The sequence below is a fragment of the Aotus nancymaae genome, unplaced genomic scaffold, assembly GCF_030222135.1.
Source record: "Aotus nancymaae isolate 86718 unplaced genomic scaffold, 86718_ANA_hifiasm-v0.15.2.pri h1tg000072l, whole genome shotgun sequence".
Lineage (NCBI taxonomy): Eukaryota > Metazoa > Chordata > Mammalia > Primates > Aotidae > Aotus > Aotus nancymaae.
In genome coordinates this window covers 15,932,043-15,952,237 of record NW_026988487.1, presented here as the reverse complement: position 1 = coordinate 15,952,237, position 20,195 = coordinate 15,932,043, and the positions used below count along the sequence as shown (strand labels likewise).

The 20,195-nt window shown below is 38.3% G+C and overlaps 1 protein-coding gene across 4 annotated transcripts in view; it reads right to left on the bottom strand.

Annotated features, from left to right (window-relative positions):
* The window catches only part of GOSR1 (golgi SNAP receptor complex member 1), a 39,854-nt gene extending 23,204 nt beyond the window's left edge, over positions 1–16,650 (bottom strand). Inside the window, exons 1-6 of one of the 4 annotated variants that reach the window (XM_012449285.2) lie at positions 16,564–16,650; positions 13,345–13,465; positions 10,190–10,277; positions 9,740–9,847; positions 5,031–5,122; positions 517–591 (exon numbers count right to left, since the gene is read on the bottom strand). In XM_012449285.2, the coding sequence (XP_012304708.1) occupies positions 517–591; positions 5,031–5,122; positions 9,740–9,847; positions 10,190–10,277; positions 13,345–13,465; positions 16,564–16,594 (515 nt within the window). In that variant the 5' untranslated portion in view covers positions 16,595–16,650. The other 3 variants (XM_012449286.2, XM_012449288.2, XM_012449287.3) reach the window with 3 other exon arrangements.
* Positions 16,651–20,195: the final 3,545 nt, after the last annotated feature.

Sequence of the window (20,195 nt, the reverse complement as noted above, 5' to 3'; positions counted from 1 at the left end):
AAAAATAGAAAAATAATGAAGCAGACTATGGTGGCTTGTTTTAAAATATATATATAGTTCATCCAAGTATTTAGGTATTTTCTTCTGAAATCTTGGAAAACAAAAACTTTAATAAATTTGATATATGGCCTAATGTCTCTTTATAAGACTTCTTCATATATAAATAGAAACAGGCCATTCAAACATAGGTCATTATCAGCATTATTATTTTTACTAATAACCTGCAGTATTGGACAAAAGCTTTAGAGCAAGACTTGCTGAGGAAAAGAACACATTAAGGCAATAAAAAACATTAAGGTAACAAGTGATGTGAAATACTCAACAGCACAGGATCTTCTCTAATTATGGTCAGAACAGTTGAAATTCCTTTCTATTGAAAAGCCATTAGGAGAATAAAATGAATTACCATGGGTAAAGCACTTACCATAATAAACATCATAAAATGTTTGTTACATAAGTAAATGAATTAATAAACATAGGAAACCACATAGTGCACATACATTCAACAATACCTACTTTCGAAGGTGGTCATGTTCTTTCAAAAATAGCTCAGTTCTTCTGTTGTTTACTCCAGATCCACTCTTATATGACCTAGGACAAAAAGAGAAAATTTAAAAACATTTTTGGCAGAGAATGCAAAATCAGATTAAGTGACTGACCCTAGTGATCTTGCAAGTAGAAAAACTGAGCCTCTCCCAAGTTTTGAACGAACAATGAAAGTACATAATCCTTTTCATTTCCCTCTGAACAATGTTATTTATTATAACTAGATAAATATTAATGCCTCTGCCTCTCTAATTCAGGCCTGTTTACTGTTTTTCACTAAAATAACTTAACATTCTGAAACAATCAACCAAAAAATCTTACTTTTCCTTTACTTGCTATCTCTGATATCTTCATTTTTCTCCAAGTGGAAGTAAAACTTAGGACTGATTTAGTACATAGCACACAGGGTGGGAAAGCTGTTGAAATGAAACGTTTTCCTTCACAATTGTATATGCAATCCACCAACACCTAAGGAACACTGAAATCAAGCTAAAGATTTTCTCGGGAGAGAGATCCAAGATGGCTGATGATTAGCAGCTCGGGCACGTACCTCCCAGTGAAAGCACAAAGAACGAGAGGACGCCACACTTTCAGACGAATATTAGTTGCTCACGGACCACGAGATTCCCAGTGGAGGAGCTCCACGGGTCGCCAGGGCGACTCTTGTGGCCGGCGTGGCGGTTTTGCTGGTGCCTTAGCACGCCAGTTCTTGGTGCAGAGTCCGGAGATTCCCGGGCAGAAAAGCACCATCAATCTTAACACCGCTCTTTTGGCCGGCTCAGTGGATTGCTCAGATTTCGGCGCAGGGAATCAACAAGTTGGACGTCAGAGACCCAGTTAGAAAGTCGGTAATTATAAAGACGACAGACGGACAAATATATAATGAAGGGAAGAAACCAGCGTAAAAAGGTAGAGAATACTCAAAATCAGAATGCCTCTCCCTCTACAGGGGATTGCAATTCCTCATCAGTAACGGAACAAGGCTTAATAGATTACACCGGTATTCCAATAACAGAAGCAGGTTTCCAAACGTGGGTGATAAGAAACTTCTGTGAATTAAAAGAACTTATTCTAACCCAATGCAAAGAAACTAAGAACCTTGAAAAAAGGTTTAACGAAATGTTAATGAGAATGGACAATTTAGAGAAGAATATAAGTGAATTGATGGAGCTGAAAAACACAACACGAGAACTTCGCGAAGCATGCACAAGTTTAAACAGTCGAATTGATCAAGCGGAAGGAAGGATATCAGAAGTCGAGGACCAGCTCAGTGAAATGAAACGAGAAGACAAAAATGCAGAAAAAAGGATGAAAAGGAATGAGCAAAGTCTCCAGGAAATATGGGACTATGTGAAAAGACCTAATTTACGTTTGATAGGTGTACCTGAATGTGATGAAGAGAATGAATCCAAGTTGGAAAATACTCTTCAGGATATCATTCAGGAAAATTTTCCCAACCTGGCAAGGCAGGGTAATATTCAACTCCAGGTTAATACAGAGAACACCACAAAGATATTCTTCAAGAAGACCAACCCCAAGGCACATAATTGCCAGATTTATTAGGGTTGAAATGAAGGAGAAAATACTAAGGGCAGCTAGAGAGAAAGTTCAGGTTACCCATAAAGGGAAACCTATCAGACTTACAGCAGATCTCTCAGCAGAAACCCTACAAGCCAGAAAAGAGTGGGACCAATATTTAACATCCTTAAAGAAAAGAACTTTCAACCCAGAATTTCCTATCCAGCCAAACTAAGCTTTATGTGCGAAGGAAAAATTAAATCTTTTGCGAACAAACAAGTACTTAGAGAGTTCACCACCACCAGGCCTGCTTTACAAGAGCTTCTGAAAGAAGCACTATACATATAAAGGAACAACCAATATCAGCCTTTCCAAAAATATATCAAAAAGCAAAGAACTCTAACACAATAAAATATTCACATCAACTAATGGGCAAAACAGCCAGCTAGCATCAAATGCTGGTATTAAACTTACATATATTTTAATTGGATAAAAAGCCAAAACCCATCGGTATGCTGCATCCGGGCCCATCTTACATGAAACTATACACAAAGACTCAGAGAGAAGGAGGAAGATTTACCAATTGAACAGAGAGTAAAAATAAACTAATAAACAAAAAGCAGCAGATGCAATTCTCACCTCTGATAAAGTAGACTTTAAAGCAACAAAGATCAAAAGAGGCGAGGAATGACATTACATAATGGCAAAAGGATCAATGCAACAAGAAGAGCTAACGATTCTATAGATCAAAGAGATAGAAAATTAACAAGGATATTCAGAACTTGAACTCAGACCCGGAACAAGTAAACTTAATAAATATTTATAGTACTCTCCACTTCAAATACACAAAACATACATTACCACCTCACACCTATTCCAAAGGTGACTATATAATTGGAAGTAAATCACTCCTCAGTAATCGCATAGCATTTCATAGGTTTAAATTAAATATTGGTTGGCTGTTTGTTTGTTATCTTCTTCCCTTACTCCTTCCTGATTACATCATTAAGTATAATTATCAGTATAAAAGAGGTTTTCAATACCCATTACTAAATTGCATTCTAGCCTGGGCAAGAAAGCAATACTCCCATTCTCTCTCCCTCTTTCTTTTCCTTCTCCCTCCTCCCCATTCTCTCTCTCTCTTTCTCTTCCTTTTTTCTCCTTCCTATTCTCTCTCTCTCTTTCTCTAAAAAAAAAAAAAAAAAAAAAAAAAAAAGATTTTCTCATTTTAGCACACTTAAGGGTAACTGTTTTGGTCCTTAGTGTATTGAAGTTGACACAAAAAACTATTCTTATTACTACTATCAAAAATTTAACTTTCTGTTTTCTACTAATAAAGTATCAGGAACAATTTTTTTTTTTTTTTTTTTTTGAGACATTAGGGTCTCATTTTGTTACCTAGACTGGAGTGCAGTGGCACAATCTCGGCTCACTGCTGCCTACTCAACCTCTCAGGTTCAAGCGATCCTCCTGCCTCAGCCCTGCAAGTAGCTGGGACTACAGGAGCATGACAACATGCCTGGCTAATTTTTGCATTTATTTATTTTTGAGACAAATTTTCACACTGTCACCCAGGCTGGAATGCAGTGGTGCCATCTCCGCTCACTGCAGCTTCTGCCTCTTGGGTTAAAGTGATTCTCGTGCTTCAGCCTCCCAAGTAGCTGGGATTACAGGTGCCTGACACTATGCCAAGCTAAAATTTTTGTATTTTTAGTAGAGATGGGATTTCACCATGTTGGCCAGGCTGGTCTCGAACTCCTAGACTCAAGTGATCCACCTGCCTCAGCCTCCCAAAGTGCTGGGATTACAGGCGTGAGCCACTGTGCCTGGCCGCTCTTTTCACTTCTATCTTCTACTGTGATTAACTCAGAGTTGGTACTCAGGAGACAGTTTAGTGAATAGATGGAACATACCTTTTACGGCCATTTTCCAAAAAGCACGTTATTACGATGGGTGGCATTCTAGTGATCCCCACACACTGTGTGTGGGGGGTGCTCAACGTCTACACATTAAAGGCCACCCCCTACACAGGTGCTCAATGCATTCCTCAAAATGTATATATAAATGGACTGTACGGAAAATGAACAAAAGACGTACATGTCCTGAAGGAATAAAAATCTTACAACTGTGTTACTGTTACAACAAAATAAAGATCTCCAGGAAAGTGCTTCTGAGAGTACACATAATCTACAGTTTATAATAAATGTATATCATAGTTTATAAAACTTATCACATAATTTATCACAAGTGAAATGATGGCAGATATCATTAGATGCTCCAAATTGGAAAGTCTTCAGCTTCAATGAGATGCCCTGGGACTTAACTTTGTCAGTAGTGTTCGGTTCTGACAAAATTTTCAAAAATGTATATGAAATGCTAGAACAGATCATTAAAGAAGAGGTGAAGGGACAGAAGAAAAAAATATTTAAAATTATAGATTGAGATCAGTATAAGGAGGTTAGGAGTCCTTAAATAATTTAACATAAGGCCATGAGTTTGTAAATATTACTGTTTGTAATATATAACTGTTGGGACAAGGGACAGGAATAGGTGATAATCAGGAAGAGAAATATGAAGAACTTCAGTTACTGATAATGTTAATTATTAAAAATTTCATTTTCTTTGAGCCATCTGCAGAGGATCATAAAAGTAATGTTATAATTCTTAGGGTGGGTGGTAAGAGATCAGAGAACCATGAAGACATCACCTAAGCAGCACTTTGAATTAAGACAGGAAAGTCAAGGCTGGCAGGAGCCAATGATAAAATAAGGGAAAGCATGAGATAAACATGGAAATGTAGATTAGGATGACATTGCAGCAGCAGTCTTCAAAAGACAGTGAAATGGGAACTGGAAACCCTGAAATCTCAAGCGTCGTTCTGCCACTCAATTTGCAATTAACCATGAACATATCCTAAAGTCAAATCTGAATAAACATTCTACCAAATAATATAAAAGGCAACTTACTCAATATCTTTCCGTACTGATCCCATGAGATTCTCCCTTTCCCGTATTGCCATAAAGTTTGCTTTGGTTTTATGGAATTCATGTGTATAATCCTGTAATAAATAAATCAACATCCAGTCTCAACAAAAGCTAATTATGGATTTTCATCTCACTTAACCAGTTATGTACTGTCATCACACTGTAAATTTCTGTCCAGAAAACTGCTATTTAAGAAATCAAACTAACCAAAAGTAAAAATAACTTTATAATTACCTTCCTTAAGAGTGACCAATTTCTTTCAAATGAAAATAATTCAGTGCTAGGGAAACAGTGCCATTAAATCATTATCCTTTGTACCTCCTAGTACTTTATCTTATGAGGTGGAATTAGGAAGAAAAAAATTCTGAGATAAAATAACTTCAAATAGCCTAGGAGAAAACCTGAGAGGCTCTTTCTACTTAATAGTACACATTAATAGAGCCTATTTTCTAATCTCATCATTTTAGAGCTCTCACAAAAAATTTAATTCCTAATCAAAAATGAACAGAATCAAGAAAATTGTAAGGAACAAAATAATCTTTAAACATTTCTTTCTATTATTTTTGTACCGCTGTATTTTTAAGAGGTATTAAGAATATTCAGAGATGTAGATAAAGAAGAAAATCAAAATCTTGTCTCCCATGGAGTTCCTGCTGACCTTTAAAAGAACAAAACTAACACATAAACATGGAGGAGAAGGCTAAAAGGGCACCAGAAGAAATAAAGGTGAAATGAAGGAAAACAAAACATTCTGCTCCATACCTCATAACTGTTATCATCATTCTGTATCTTCTTCCAGCTCTGTCACTCAGGCTGGAGTACAGTGGCGCTATCTCAACTCACTGCAACCTTGACCTCCCGGGTTCAAGCAATTCTAGTGCCTCAGCCTCCCCAGTAGCTAGGACTACAGGAGCGTGCCACCACATCCAGCTAATTTTTATATTTTTGGTAGAGATGGAGTTTCAACATGTTGGCCAGGCTGGTCTTGAACTCTTGACCTCAAGAGTTTCACCTGCCTTGGCCTCCCAAAATGCTGGGATAACAGGTGTGAGTCACTGCACCTGGCCAGGAAATATGTTTTTACATATACAAGCTTATCTACTACTTCTTTCACTTTGCCAAATAAGTCATAATATACATTCTGATGTACACCCTGCTTTTTGTACTTCATGAAGTATCAAGCAATCTTTTCATATTAGGAAATAGAAACCTACATAATTCTTTTTAATATCTGCATAGAATATTATCTTATGACTATCACAATGTAATAAATTCCCTACTGATAAACACTATAGTTATTTTCATTTTTTTTTTTTTTTGGCTATTAAAAATACTGTAAGAGCCAGGCACAGTGGCTCATGCCTATAATCCCAGTACTTTGGGTGGATCACTAGAGATCAGGAGTTTGAGACCAGCATGGCCAACATGGCGAAACCCCGTCTCTACTGAAATTACAAAAATTAGCCGGGGTGGTGGCACGCACCTGTAGTCCCAGCCACTTCATTCGGGAGACTCAGGCAGGAGAATTGCTTGAACCCGGGCAGCAGAGGTTGCAGTGAGTTTACACCACTGTACTACTACAGCCTGGGCAACAGAGCGAGACTCTTGTTTCAAAAAAACAAGGATATTTAAAGAGTAAATGTCTATCAAGTTGAACAGAGCTTAAAAAAAAAAAAAAGGAGTAAATGCTTAGGAACAGAATAACTGGATCAAAGAATCTTACATTTAAATTTTGGTATTGCTAAACTGTCTTCTAGAAACATTACACCAATCTATGTTCCCACAAGCAATATATGAGTGCCTTTTTTTAATTTTTCTCTTGCCCATAATGGTTATAAATGTTTTAACACTTGCTAATCTGACAGGTGAAAAAATCACCTCTTTCAGAGGTCTGTATTTTTATTTGGAAATATTACTGAAAATGTTTTTATAATTTTGACCACTCATTTTTTTTTGTAAGCAAGTTTATATCCTTTGTCCATTTTCCTATTTTTTTTTTCTGATTTCTATTATTTCTCTATGTAGTAAACAAATTAGTCATTTGTTACAGTTTCCAGTATCATAAAGTCCTTTCCACTCAAAAATTTATAAATTTCACCCATGCTTTATGATTTCTTTTTCTACTTACTTCTTGGATCCATTTGGAATTTATTCTGGATTTGAGGATTGAGATAGAATTTTTTTTTTCAGTCCTTCAATAATTAGCCAATGGTTATAGTTCCATTTATTTTATAATTTCTCTTTGTCCCACTGAATTTAACCAACGTCTTTATCAGAAGCTAAAAATTTCCATACGTAATTGGGTCTACATATGAACTCTACTCTGTTTAATCATTTTTATTTTTTTTTTCTCTAGAATAAAATTGGCTTAACTATTCCAGTTTTTTAACAGGTTTTAAGATCTTGTAGAACTAGGAACCCTCTACGGCTTATCTTCCTTTTCAGGTTGTTTTTTCTTGATTGTTCTTGTATGTCTATGATTCCAAATGAACTTCAGTGTCATTCTGTAATTTTCTATTTTTAATTATACAAACAACAATACAACCCTGCTATTTCCATTGGGCTGTCATTCAATTTAGAGAAAAGTCTTCCCATCTAAAAATGGAGTGATTCTTTCCTTTACTTAAATCTCATTCTGTATGTCCCTCAGTAGAATTTTGCACATACAAATCCTATATATTTCTTATTTAATTTATACATACTTTATAGTTTCTTCCATTATACTTTCTAACGTGTTATCATTTGCATGTAGGAAAACTATTTGCTTTTATGCATTCATTTTGTAAACTACCATCTTACTGAACTTAATTGTTTCTAACTTTTTATCAGTTAATTTTCTTGGGTGTACTAGACCTATAGTTTTATCCTGCTACCTCATAGAAATTTTGCCCCTTCCTTTCCAACACTTACATCTTTTTTTTTTTTTTTGAGACAGAGTCTCACTCTGTCACCTAGGCTGGAGTGCACAGGCACTCCATCTCAGCTCACTGCAACCTCCACCTCCTGGGTTCAAGTGATTCTCCTGCCTCAGCCTCGCAAGTAGCTGGGATAACAGGCACCTACCACCACACCTGGCTAATTTTTGTATTTTTAGTAAAGACGGGGTTTCACCATGTTGGCCAGGCTGGTCTCAAACTCCTGACCTCAAATGATCTGCCCACCTCAGATTCCCAAAGTGCTGGGATTATAAGCAGGAGCCAGCATGCCCTACCTACATCTCATTTCTTTTTACTGTCTAATTGTACCATCAAGAACTTAAAAAACAATGTTACGCATTTGCAGTGATCATGGGTATCGCTGTCTTGATTTTTTCTTCAATGGGAATGTCTTTATTGCTTTACCTTTAAACACAATGCTAGCTTTTAATCCAATATATACATTTTTGTATGTATTAGATAAAGTATCTTTCTATTCCTACTTTTTTTTTTTTTTTTTTTTTGAGATGGAGTCTCTCTCTTGTTGCCCGAGCTGGAGTGCAGTGGCACAATCTTGGCTCACTGAAACCTCCACCTCCCTGGGTTCAAGCTTCCCTGCCTGTTGAGTAGCTGGGATTACAGGCGCACACTTCCACGCCCAGCTAATTTTTGTACTTTTAGTAGAGACAGGGTTTCGCCATGTTGGCTAGGCTAGTCTTGAACTCCTGACCACAGGTGACCCACCTGCCTCGGCCTCCCAAAGTGATGGGATTACAGGTGTGAGCCACCGTGCCCAGCCATCTATTCTTACTTTTAAAAAGAGTTTTTAAAATTAGAAATAGTTGCTGAATTTTCTCAATATTAAAAATATTTGCGGCTGGGCACAGTGGCTCATGCTTGTAATTTTAGCACTTTGGAAGGCCGAGGTAGGTGGATCATCCATACACAGGAGTTACAGACCAGCCTGGGCAACATGGTAAGGCCCTATCTCTGCAAAAAACTTTTAAAAAATTAGCCAGGCATGGTGGCATGTGCTTGTGGTCCCAGCTGTTCGGGAGGCTGAGGTAGGAAGATTGCTTGAGCTTGGGAGGTTGAGGCTGCAGTGAGCTGTGATTGCACTACTGTGCTCCAGCCTGGGTGATAGAGTAAGACCCTATCTGAAAAAAAAAAACTTGCCCTCCTGTTTGTACCACTATATTTTTAACATATTCTCCATTTCAATCTTTAAGAGTTTATTTCATTTTATTGGTACATACACATCTAATGTTTTCTCAAACAATATACTAAATATAGTAAATCATTCCCCCTCCATATTATCTTCAAAGCCAGATGAAACTATACTCTAACCCACCAAGTTATTGTCTATACATGACCATTGGCTATTTCACTGTTACAGCTAGACAGCTAGGTCTCTCAGAGTGGAAGTATATGTACCCAGTGATGAATATTACTTAACTTCACCAGGAAAACCCAAAAGCTATTAAATATTTTCCAAATTTTATAATACTGACCAAAAAATTTAAAAAATGTAAAACAAGTCCCCATAGCATGGCATTTATTTTCTCAGATTTTTCTCTTTGTCCTTTTAAATACATGTGCACGTATCTCCTGACCTTGTGATCTGCCCACCTCAGCCTCCCAAAGTGTTGGGATTACAGGTGTGAGCCACCATGGACATATCTTATGCAGGGATTAAAACAAAACAAAACAAAACAAAACAAAACACAAAACACCAAACTCTGTGATAACAGAAAAGTTCTGAGCCCAATATATTACCTGCAGTATGTCTCTATGTCGCTGTAATGTATGCATCAGGGCCGCATTCAAGGAGGGCACACCAGCACTGTTGGTATATTCTGCCATTTTATCATTTACCCCTGTAAGCTAGAAAGAAAGGAGAAAAAAACAACCAAAATATTTTACAAAGCACTATAAACAGCTACAAGCAAATTATTTGCCTATATGCCCTTCTGGCTGATGGCAAAACAAAATGAAACAAAAAACAAGATAGCAAGTAACAATTCAGCATTTCTCCCATCCATAAAGACCAAAATAACACCATATGACCTGAGAATGGCTGTCATCAAAATTTGAGTGGCCTGGGGAGGCACACATCTTGAATGGAATGGATAATTTCAATAAGCATGTCTGTCTCAATATAATCTAGTACCCTATCTAACAAGTACATGGTTATTTGCAAAATACCATTTAACAGAAAGCACTTACCCTTGCCAAAAGTTGTTCAATCTCAATTGCCATTGTCTCAAACATTCTGTCTTGGCTTGATCCATTTAAAAGGGGTGTTGTATCAGAACTAAAAAGAAGTTCAGTTAAAGAGGATCCATTACTCAAATACAGTCCTTTAAAACATACTTAAAATAAGGTAGTTAATAGAAGCCATAAAAGGAATTACGCATTATGTTACAGGGTCTGTGAGAAACAATCTTTTACATTTTTACCCCAAAGGAATTACAGTTCCTTCAACCTTAACATTAAGTTCTCTCTTCTTTCCTTTACTGTTACCAAGAGGAAGTAAAATTAAGGTTTAAATGATCCGCAGATTGGATAACAAGCTATTGAATACTCAGAAACTGGCTTTAAATCCAATATATACAGCCATGTCCTGCATGCTTTGGAACTAATCTTCCACATTTCTACTTATAATATGCAATCATCTTTTTGTTTTGTAAAATTGTGTTAAATTGCCTTTTCAAATCTGAATAGTCAAAAATCGATCTTTTTACAAGTGAAACCTGTTTGACAGATTCAAATTCTAAACCCACCTGTCCTCAGTGTTTCTTTTGCCTTTTCCAAAACACCACTAACCTTCATCAGATTAGTTATGTATTAGCATATGAGAGCCGCTCAAAATAGACCTAAGTTATACTGGACACAGATAAATGCCCAGGCAATTGACTATGCTATAAAATCTTACCAAAGACTTTGTCCTGCCCTGTCAAGATGGCTGGGTGTGGCAAATGAAAAAGATTAAATAAATGTTCTGTAGACTACTAATATAAATCTTCCCTTACCAGATATATGAGAAAGAACAACAGACCAATAGAATTAAAGCTTCATAAGGGGAGAAAAAATTGTCTCTGTTTTATTCATAGATACATGCCTAGCACCTAGTACAGAGCCTGGCACATAGTAGGTGCTCATTAAATGTTTGTTGAATGAAAGAATGCGAGAGCAATCCCTACTATTGGTTATTCCATACTCATTATATTCATATATTCATCAGGACAGTGTAAGAGTAAAGGGAAATGGCCAAAAACTAATTCTTCACAATACTAGGATTCAGTTAAATTGAATTCATCTTATAGGTAGGTAATGATTCATAGACCTTTAAGTTCTGAAAATACATAAAGTTAAAAAAAAAAAAAAAAGAAAAAGATTCCTGGAATAAATAATATTCTAGTTATTGCTTAGTTGGCTCATTGTGACATGTTTCCGACCTGGGCATCAAATAAGAAACTTTACACATCAAACCTTCATCCTCATGGCCTTAGGTTTTTTAATAAAAGGGGAGTTAGGCTGAAGTAATTTTACAAAGCCAGTTCCAGTTTGTAGCAGAATTTCTTAGGAAATGTTTTCAAGATAGTTTTTCCTTTAGAGGAGTAACAAAAAAAAAAAGTATTAGTTCAGGAAGCACACAGAACATAGAAAATGCATAGAAAGAACATTCTTCATTCTCTTGACTTGCTAAATAAAGCCAAGCCCAGAGCAATGCAATCTATTTGACGTGTTAGTAATTTATTTGTAGATCCTAGAGTCAATGTTGGCCCTGCTGCCTTCACAACCAATGAGCCCTTATGAAAAAGAAACAGTATTTTGGCTATAGAGTTGAATTCACTTTTTGTTTGAATGTACACAATATAGTAGGGTTTAGAGTGTGGGCTCTGTAGATAGACTTGGATTCAAATCCAAGCTCAGATTTTGTTGTTTTTATTAGCTAACAAATATCCTGCTCACTTTTAAACTTTGAAAAAGTATGTAAAGTCAGTGTGGATTAACAACAATTCTGATACCAGCAATTTCACTGCTAGGTATATAGAAACATTCTGTGTAAAAATGTTCCCAGCAGCATTTATAGAAAGCTCTTACTTAACATACAATGAACACTCTATGTCAGCTATCAAAATTATTATTAATTAGCAAAAATTAGAAACAATGTCCATCACCAAATGGTTAAAGTGTGATACAGTCATACAAAACTACATATGAACTACAAATGAATATACCAGAATTAAATGACTCCATAGCTGAATCTCAAAATGTTAAAGAAAAAAACCCACTGCAAAATAAATACAATATATATATATATATTACATAACATAATAGGATACTACGAATCGCTCAGAAATACAAACATGCAGTAAGAATATATATTGATTATGGTGTGGGAGAAAGTGGAGTGCCATAAGGGACTTCAATGGAATGAGTAATGATCATAATGATCATTTTTTTTAAATGGGAGATTTGTAACTGTCTTAAATATCTCCTAATTTTTTTAAAAATTTGTTATATATATATATATATATTTTTTTCTTTTTAATGGAGTTTTCCTCTTGTTGCCCAGGCTGGAGTGCAATGGCACAATCTTGGCTCACCACAACCTCTGCCTCCCAGGTTTCAAGTGATTCTCCTGCCTCAGCCTCCTAAGTAGCTGGGATTATAGGCATGCACCGCCACATCCAGTTAATTTTTTGTATTTTTAGTTTCGCCAGGCCAGTCTCAAACTCCCAACCTCGGCATCCCAAAAGTGCTGGAATTACAGGTGTGATCCACTGTGCCTGGCCCACTCCTAATATTTTTTTGAAACAAATGGATGACTTAAAGTGAGCATAAGCTTCAAAGAGAAGAATGTATTTTCCATACATTCAATATAGTAATATACTAGTTTCTCAAAAAAGTACCAAAATTAAAAATAGTTTTGATAATTAACAGCAAGGATACACACTGCATTAGATACATTCTAATAGAATAAACACCGGAATAGCAATATGTATACTTGGCACCTGGGTAGATCCGCAGGTTCATTTAGCAATTGGAAAACACAAGAAATACATATCACGCGTACAAATCAGCCACCTTTTCCTACACTGGCTGAACACTCATATTTTTGACATAAACTTATTCTTAAGTTCCACCAGGATTCTCCTGACACTGTAACAATCTTTGTCTAAGGATTTCAAATAAATGCTAGTCTCAAGAATTCGGAAGAATTTTAGTAAGTCACTAAAAAATAAAACAATCAATGACAAAACAAAAGATCAAAAATTCACCAACAGACCAACTTACAGAAGTCATATATTTTAGTTTATTTTTTACTGCTTTAAAAACATAGTTAAGGCATAAGAGACAGAATCTGGTAGTACCTATACCTGTCGCGTCTTCCATCTCGGGCACTGCTATGACTGTAACTTGTACATAGTTTGCTGAAGGAAACTAGTTTCAGGTCAAGTTCATTTTCCAGCTGTCGAGCCTGTTTCCTGAGATCTTTAACAAAATTATAACAGAAAATAATTAGACATGAAAAGTCCATCAACAGACACAAAAATCACAAGACTATTTTGAAGAAAACAAACTATGAAAATGATCATATACTGATCTTTTTACCCCCATAAAGAAAAGTGTTAAAAGAAGGAAACCAATGACTTGCCCAGCAAAGCAAATTAGTCACTTATAAACTTCAGAGGGGGCAAGAAGGGAAGTAGCAACGGGAGATGCAACTTTGCAGCTTTACTCCAAAAATGGCTAGAAAACAAATGTTGTTCTACCCTTCCTGAAACTACTTGTATAGCAATAACTTATTGTATAGCAATAACTAAAATTCCATAATTTATCCCATAATTCCAAAAACTTACTGTATAGCAGTAACTAAAATTCTATAATTCAGAGAAAACAAGAGAATACAAATCACAAAGGAACTAAAAATACAGTTTCTGACCAGCATATCAACTTACCAATTAATATTACAAGAAAAAAGCATTATTTTTTTGAAAGGGATTTTGCTTTTTATGTTCCAAAGCTTTATTAGACTTATTAACTTCTTTTCATAATAGCAAAATGACTTATCTTTTTTTTTTGAGATGGAGTCTCCTTCTGTCACCCAGGCTGGAGTGAAGTGGCATGATCTTGGCTCACAGCAGACTCCGCCTCCTGGGTTCAAGCAATTCTCCTGCCTCAGCCTCCCAAGCAGCTGGGACTACAGGCAGACACCACCACACCTGGCTAATATTTGTATTTTTAGTAGAGACGGGGTTTGACCATGTTGGCCAGGATGGTATCAATCTCCTGACCTCAATGATTTGCCCACCTTGACCTCTCAAAGTGCTGGGATTACAGGTATAAGCCACCATGCCTGGCCCAAAATGACTTCTCAATTGAATATAAAGAAAAAACAGTTACACAAAAATCGTCTTTTTCTTTTTTTGTTATTAGAAAAGAGGTCTCACAATGTTGCCCAGACTGGTCTCAAACTCCCAACCACGAGTGATCCTCCCACCCGGGCCTCCCAAAGTGATTACAGGCATGAGCCACCGTGCCTGGCCAAAAACTGCCTTTAAAAAACTTACTGAAAGTAATTTGGAGGGCTAAAAGTAACAATAAACAATGTGCTACTAACAAGGTCTAATATGAGTATGACAGAAATAGTACGTAAGTTTTAAGAGAAGAAGCAAACAAGGAAGTAAGCAGAAAAATTGGTTTAGCAGTCTGGCATTTAAGGGGTTGCGTGAGAGAAGCCACATTCTGGACATCCACACAGAGATATAAGTGTTCTCATTCATGGCAAAGTGAAGGTTAAAATAAAAGGGCAGAAGTACCAGAGGTAATGGTATAAGAATCTCTCAGGGATAAAGAATGCAAAACATTATTTCAATATGCTTTTCAACCAGAAATAAAAAGTACAGTTAATATAGTGGAGCATATTTGCCCAGAGACCAAATGCCAGTTTGAATCTCAGCACAGCCATAACTGACTCTAAGATTTATCGACAATCTACTTAACCTATGAACTTCAGCTTCCTGTTTTTTAAACCCCTACCTTCAGTATTCAATATTAGTAATCATATGCTTAAAGCAGCTGGCATAGACTAGGTTGTCAGTAATGAGCAGCTGTAATATTATAGCATGGTGCTTCAAAAAAACCACAGTTTAATGACTAATAATAAAGGTATCATTAGCCATTTCTACATAATTTTAAAATGTTTTCTAGCGGTCGGGCCTGGTGGCTCATGCCTGTAATCCCAACACTTTGGGAGTCCGAGGCAGGTGGATCACGAGGTCAAGAGATGGGGAACATACTGGCCAATATGGTGAAACCCCAACTCTACTAAAAATACAAAAATTAGCCAGGGGTGGTGGCGCATCCCTGTAGTCCCAGCTACTCAGGAGGCTGAGGCAGGAGAATCGCTTGAACCCAGGAGGCGGAGGCTGCAGTGAGCCGAGATCATGCCACTACACTGCAGCCTGGGGAGACAGAGCCAGACTCTGTCTCAAAGGAAAAAAAAAAAAAAACTTTTCTAGCTAGTACACACATTTCAAATGGGCAGTGAAATACATGTTTTAAACTATAAGCACACTTTCCTGTGACTGGAATAATTGTCTTCTCTAGTAGAAAACATAAGTAAAAGCATACTGAAAGTATGACAGGCCAATCTGGATAAATTTAGAATGAAGTTTCTTAGATCAAGTGGCCGACAGTGACAATATTGTGATTTCTAGAGGATACCGACAGGAACAGGGCAAAGGAATCTGGAAAGTAGTTTCTATGCTGCAGTAAAGCAAAGAGATCATTGAGAGAAAAAGGTGAGCTTTCTCTGTTCTTGTTGATCATCATGGTTCAGGAATGAGTTTTATGTAAGCTCACTTTATCGTACTATATTTTCAGGAATTAAATGAATGCATTTGTCAAATCACAAGGTTTCCTTGGTGGGAGAAGTATGGCAAATGTTAACTGTAATCCACACAAGCTCTCTCAACTTTTTCAATAAAACCGATTCTAGGCTCCAGAGCAGAAGAATAAGTTATTTTCTCTCCCTTCAAACACCCAATCCTGGAAGCCCCCAGCCTGTAGTTGTCATAGGGACCCAATAGGAGACGTTCTGTTCATACTTCCTCCGACGGACCGGAATGCAAGTTCCTCCTTTCTCTTTTCCCACTCAGTTTTCCAATAGTGACCTCAACTCCTAGGCGCCGACTCCTCCAGTCTCCTGGGCTCTGGATCTTCTCCCTCAACATTCGTTTCCTCTCAGAGTTCGTACCCCAAGCTCCTTCGTCCGAGTTCCATTACTCCCTCAGTACAGTTCTACGAGGCGATTCAGGTCCCTCTTCCTCTACATCCCCGCCCTGTCCACTCTGCCCAACCGCTGCCCCACGTCCCGCTCACACGGCCCGACCAGACCAGCCCTCCAGCCCCAGACCGTTCAAGCTCCTCAGTCCCCAGGCCCCGGGGCTCCCACTTAGGCAAGCCCAGCTGCTCAGCTCGGCCACTCCTGGGGTCTGGTTCTTTCCTCTGCTGCTTTTCCCAAGATCCGTCCTCACTCAGCCCCTCTCACCCTCGTGGGACGCGCCCGGAGGCCTTCTCGCCCTCACCTTCCCAGTAATTACTGGTTCCTGCCGCCATCTTTGTTGTCCAACGTCAGCCGGTATGTGGGAGCAGAGGCGCCGCAGGCCAGAAAGTCACCACCGCGCCTGTTTCCGCCCCGAGCGCCAGGGCCGATGGGATGCGAGCCTCCGCGGACACTGCCACCTGCTGATCAATTCGTTATCCTACAGCTTTTAAGTAGCAAGAGATCAAAAACTTCAGCTTTGGCTCCTGACGCTCCCTTAATGTCTTTCATTCCCACTTTCTGCGCCCCAGTTCGCGGCTTATCCTTTCTCTCAGCAGGTGTCTACCTGACTGGGAGGAGAATCATCCTCAGGCAACTTTCTCAGTTTCCTTCACCTTATCTCTAATGTGTATCCTCAGGCAATTTCTTCCTTTCTTAGAGACAGAGACTCTCTTCTCGGAGCCATTTTCTTCTTCCTACCTCCCCGCCTATGCTCCATCATCCAGGCTCTCTGGCACATGCACTCTTCTCGCCTGGCTGCTTTGCTTGTGTCTACAGTAGTTCTAGTTCCAGCCCTTTTTCCTTGCCAGCCACCACATCTAGAGAGAGTGAGCTAACTGCTTCCACATGCTCTCCGCCTGAGCGGAGGTTGAGGGCTGTCCAAACCCATACTTTATAGATACTGAAATTATCGCAGTCTACTGGTCCTGACATTTTACCCTAGAGTGAAGTGTAGAAACTTTAATTCCTGTAAAGTCCTTTTTCCTGCTCATTTATAATATAGTTGTTTTTAAGTATTTCCTCTGCATTCATTAAGAGAACCACATCAGTCAATGTTATAATATTTGCTTCAACTGTCAGGCATGTTAGAGAATTCAAGGGAAGAGGAAAGCTTAGTTGATTTTTGCATATTTTACTCTTCTCCCTTCCTAGTGTCCCAAGATTCCTTTTTTGTTTTTTATCGTTTCCTTTCTGTTTCAAGAATTTCCCTCCGCCATTTTTTTTAAAGAGTAGGTCAGCTGGTGACAAATTCTATTAGTTTTTTTCTTCATCTATGAATGTCTTGATTTCCCTTCATTCTTAGGGAATAGGATATTGTTGCCAGATAGCGAATCTGGAGTTGACAATTTCTTTTTTCAACACTTGAAAAATGTGCCAATTCTGGCCTCCATAGTTTCAGGTAAGAAATTGGCTACCATTTGAATTGTTTTTCCACAGTAGCTAAAGTATCTTTTCTCTCTCACTGCTTTCAAGAACTTTTCTTTACTTTTCAGAAGTTATGATGTGCCTTGGCATAGATTTCTTTGGATTTATCCTGTTTGGGATATCCTCAGCTTCTTTATTCCTAGATTTATGTCTTGTGCCAAATCTGGGGGATTCTCAGCCATTGTTTCTTCCAATACTTTTTCTATCTCATACTGTTTCTTTTCTTGTTCTGGGAGTCTGATGATGTGAATGTTAGATCTCGTGTTAATGTCCCCCATAGCTCTGAGGCTATGCTAATTTGTTTTCAGTCTATTTTCCATCATTCAGATTTGGTAATAAATGCTATTCTGTATTTGCTGACAGGAAAGTATGTCTTTCCTCTGTTCCCTCCATTCTGCCGTTGAGCTCATTTGTTGAGTTCATGTCAATTATTGAATTTTTATATCTAAAATTCTGTTCAGTTCCCCATTATATCTTCTGTTTCTTTGCTGAGACTATTTTTATCATTTGTTCTAAGTTTGTGATTGCTCACTAAAGTATTTTTATTATAGCTGCTTTAAAGTCCTTGTCGGATAATTCCAACATCTGTGTCATCTTGATGTTGGGGTCTGTTGTCTTTTTTTCTCGCAAGTCGAAATTTTCTGGGCAATTGGAATGATGATTTTTAAAAATTGTATCCTGATGTTTTAGGTATTCGTTATGAGATTCTGGATCTTATGTAAGTCTTCTGTTTAAACAGACTTCCTCTGACACTATGCTGGTGGGGGACATAGGGGAATGCTTGCTACTTCCAGATGGAAGTTCAGGCTCTCCCTTGGCCTTCATTGATTCCCCAGGCAGGAGGTGACTTGTTGCTGCTCCCCATGTGGTCCCCACTGCCACCACGGCAGGGAGCCTCATTACTGCTGTGCAATGGACGAGAAGTCCAAGTGGAGGGGTGGGGGGTGCTTCATTACAGCCGGTGAGTGTGGAAGCCTAGCCTCCTCGCTCAGCCTTTGCTGGTAAGGGGTGAAGATAGGCCTCAGTTTTTTCTGTGGCATTTGCCTGGAGTGGTGAGATTATTATCTAAAAGTATTCTGTCTTGTTAGGACACCTGTTTCCTGGTCCCTTATCTAGAGAGAGAAGGCTTTCCATTTTCCTTTGAGCTTTTCTTATCTGTACCCTTTGGCATTTCTGGTTTGCCAGCCTCTCCAGGACCCATTATAGGACATAGGAAACAAAAGGGAAACCCAGCGAACTCACCTTCATGTTCTTTGCATCCTGAGGTCCCTAGCTGGTCTGCCTTCTTCTTTCCACCTTTTTGAGTCTTTTTAAAAATATATATAATGTATGATTTTTTTTTTTTTTTTTTTTTTTTTTGCTGTTCTTAGTGGGAAGAATAGAAAGAAAAACAGCTAATCCATATTGCCCAGAAATGAAATTGTCTGTTTAATTTTTTTAATGTTTTAATTATTGGGCCGGATGTGGTGGTTCATGCCTCTAATCCCAGCACTTTGGGAGGCTGAGGTGGTAGGATTGCTTGAGTCCAGGAGTTCGAGGCCAGCCTGGGCAACATAGTAGGACCTCATCTCTACAAAAAAATAAACAGCCAGGCGTGGTGGTGTGCCCTGTAGTCCCAGCTACTCAGGAGGATGAAGTGGGAGGATTGTTTGAGCCCCAGAGGTCAAGGCTGCAACAAGCCATGACCACAGCACTGCACTCCAGCCTGGGTGACAAAGTAAGACCCTGTCTGGAAAAAAAAAGAAAAAGAAAAGAAAAAAATCAGCTAAAATTCTTCGTCTTGCCTTTTACTTTCTTGAATTTATTCATCATCATTTTTTTTTTGAGATGGAGTTTTGTTCTTGTCGCCCAGGCTGGAGTACAATGGTGCAATCTTGGCTCAGCACAATCTCCACCTCTCGGGTTCATGTGATTCTCCTGCCTCAGCCTCCCGAGTAGCTAGAATGACAGGCATTTTGTATTTTCAGTAGAGACGGGGTTTCTCCATATTGGTCAGGCTGGTCTCAAACTCCCGACTTCAGGTGATCCGCCTGCCTCAGCCTCCTCCCAAAGTGCTGGGATTACAGGCGTGAGCCACCGCACCCGGCCTGTCATCATTTTAAAAAAATTTCTGGTAACTGAGAAATCCGTACTTCCCATAGGATTGTTTCTACTTTTCTTGACCTTTCACAATTTAATCTTGTCTTTTGACAATAAGAACTTTTGATTGGATGCTGATTATTATAGTTAAAACTTTATATTAATCATTTGGGGATCTGGATGATGTTGTCTTTCTCCAGAAAGAATTTACTGTCTCTTCCTGCAGGCAGTTCAGGTAGGGGCAGATCAGCTTAATCCAGTATGGGGTGGAACTAATACCAGGAGGGATTCTGTGTTTGTTAAAATTGGTCTATTTCTGGTTAGCCCTTAATTCTAACATGTAGGCATTCAAGTTTTCTAACTGAAAGCCTGTTTACCAGTGCCCCTTCC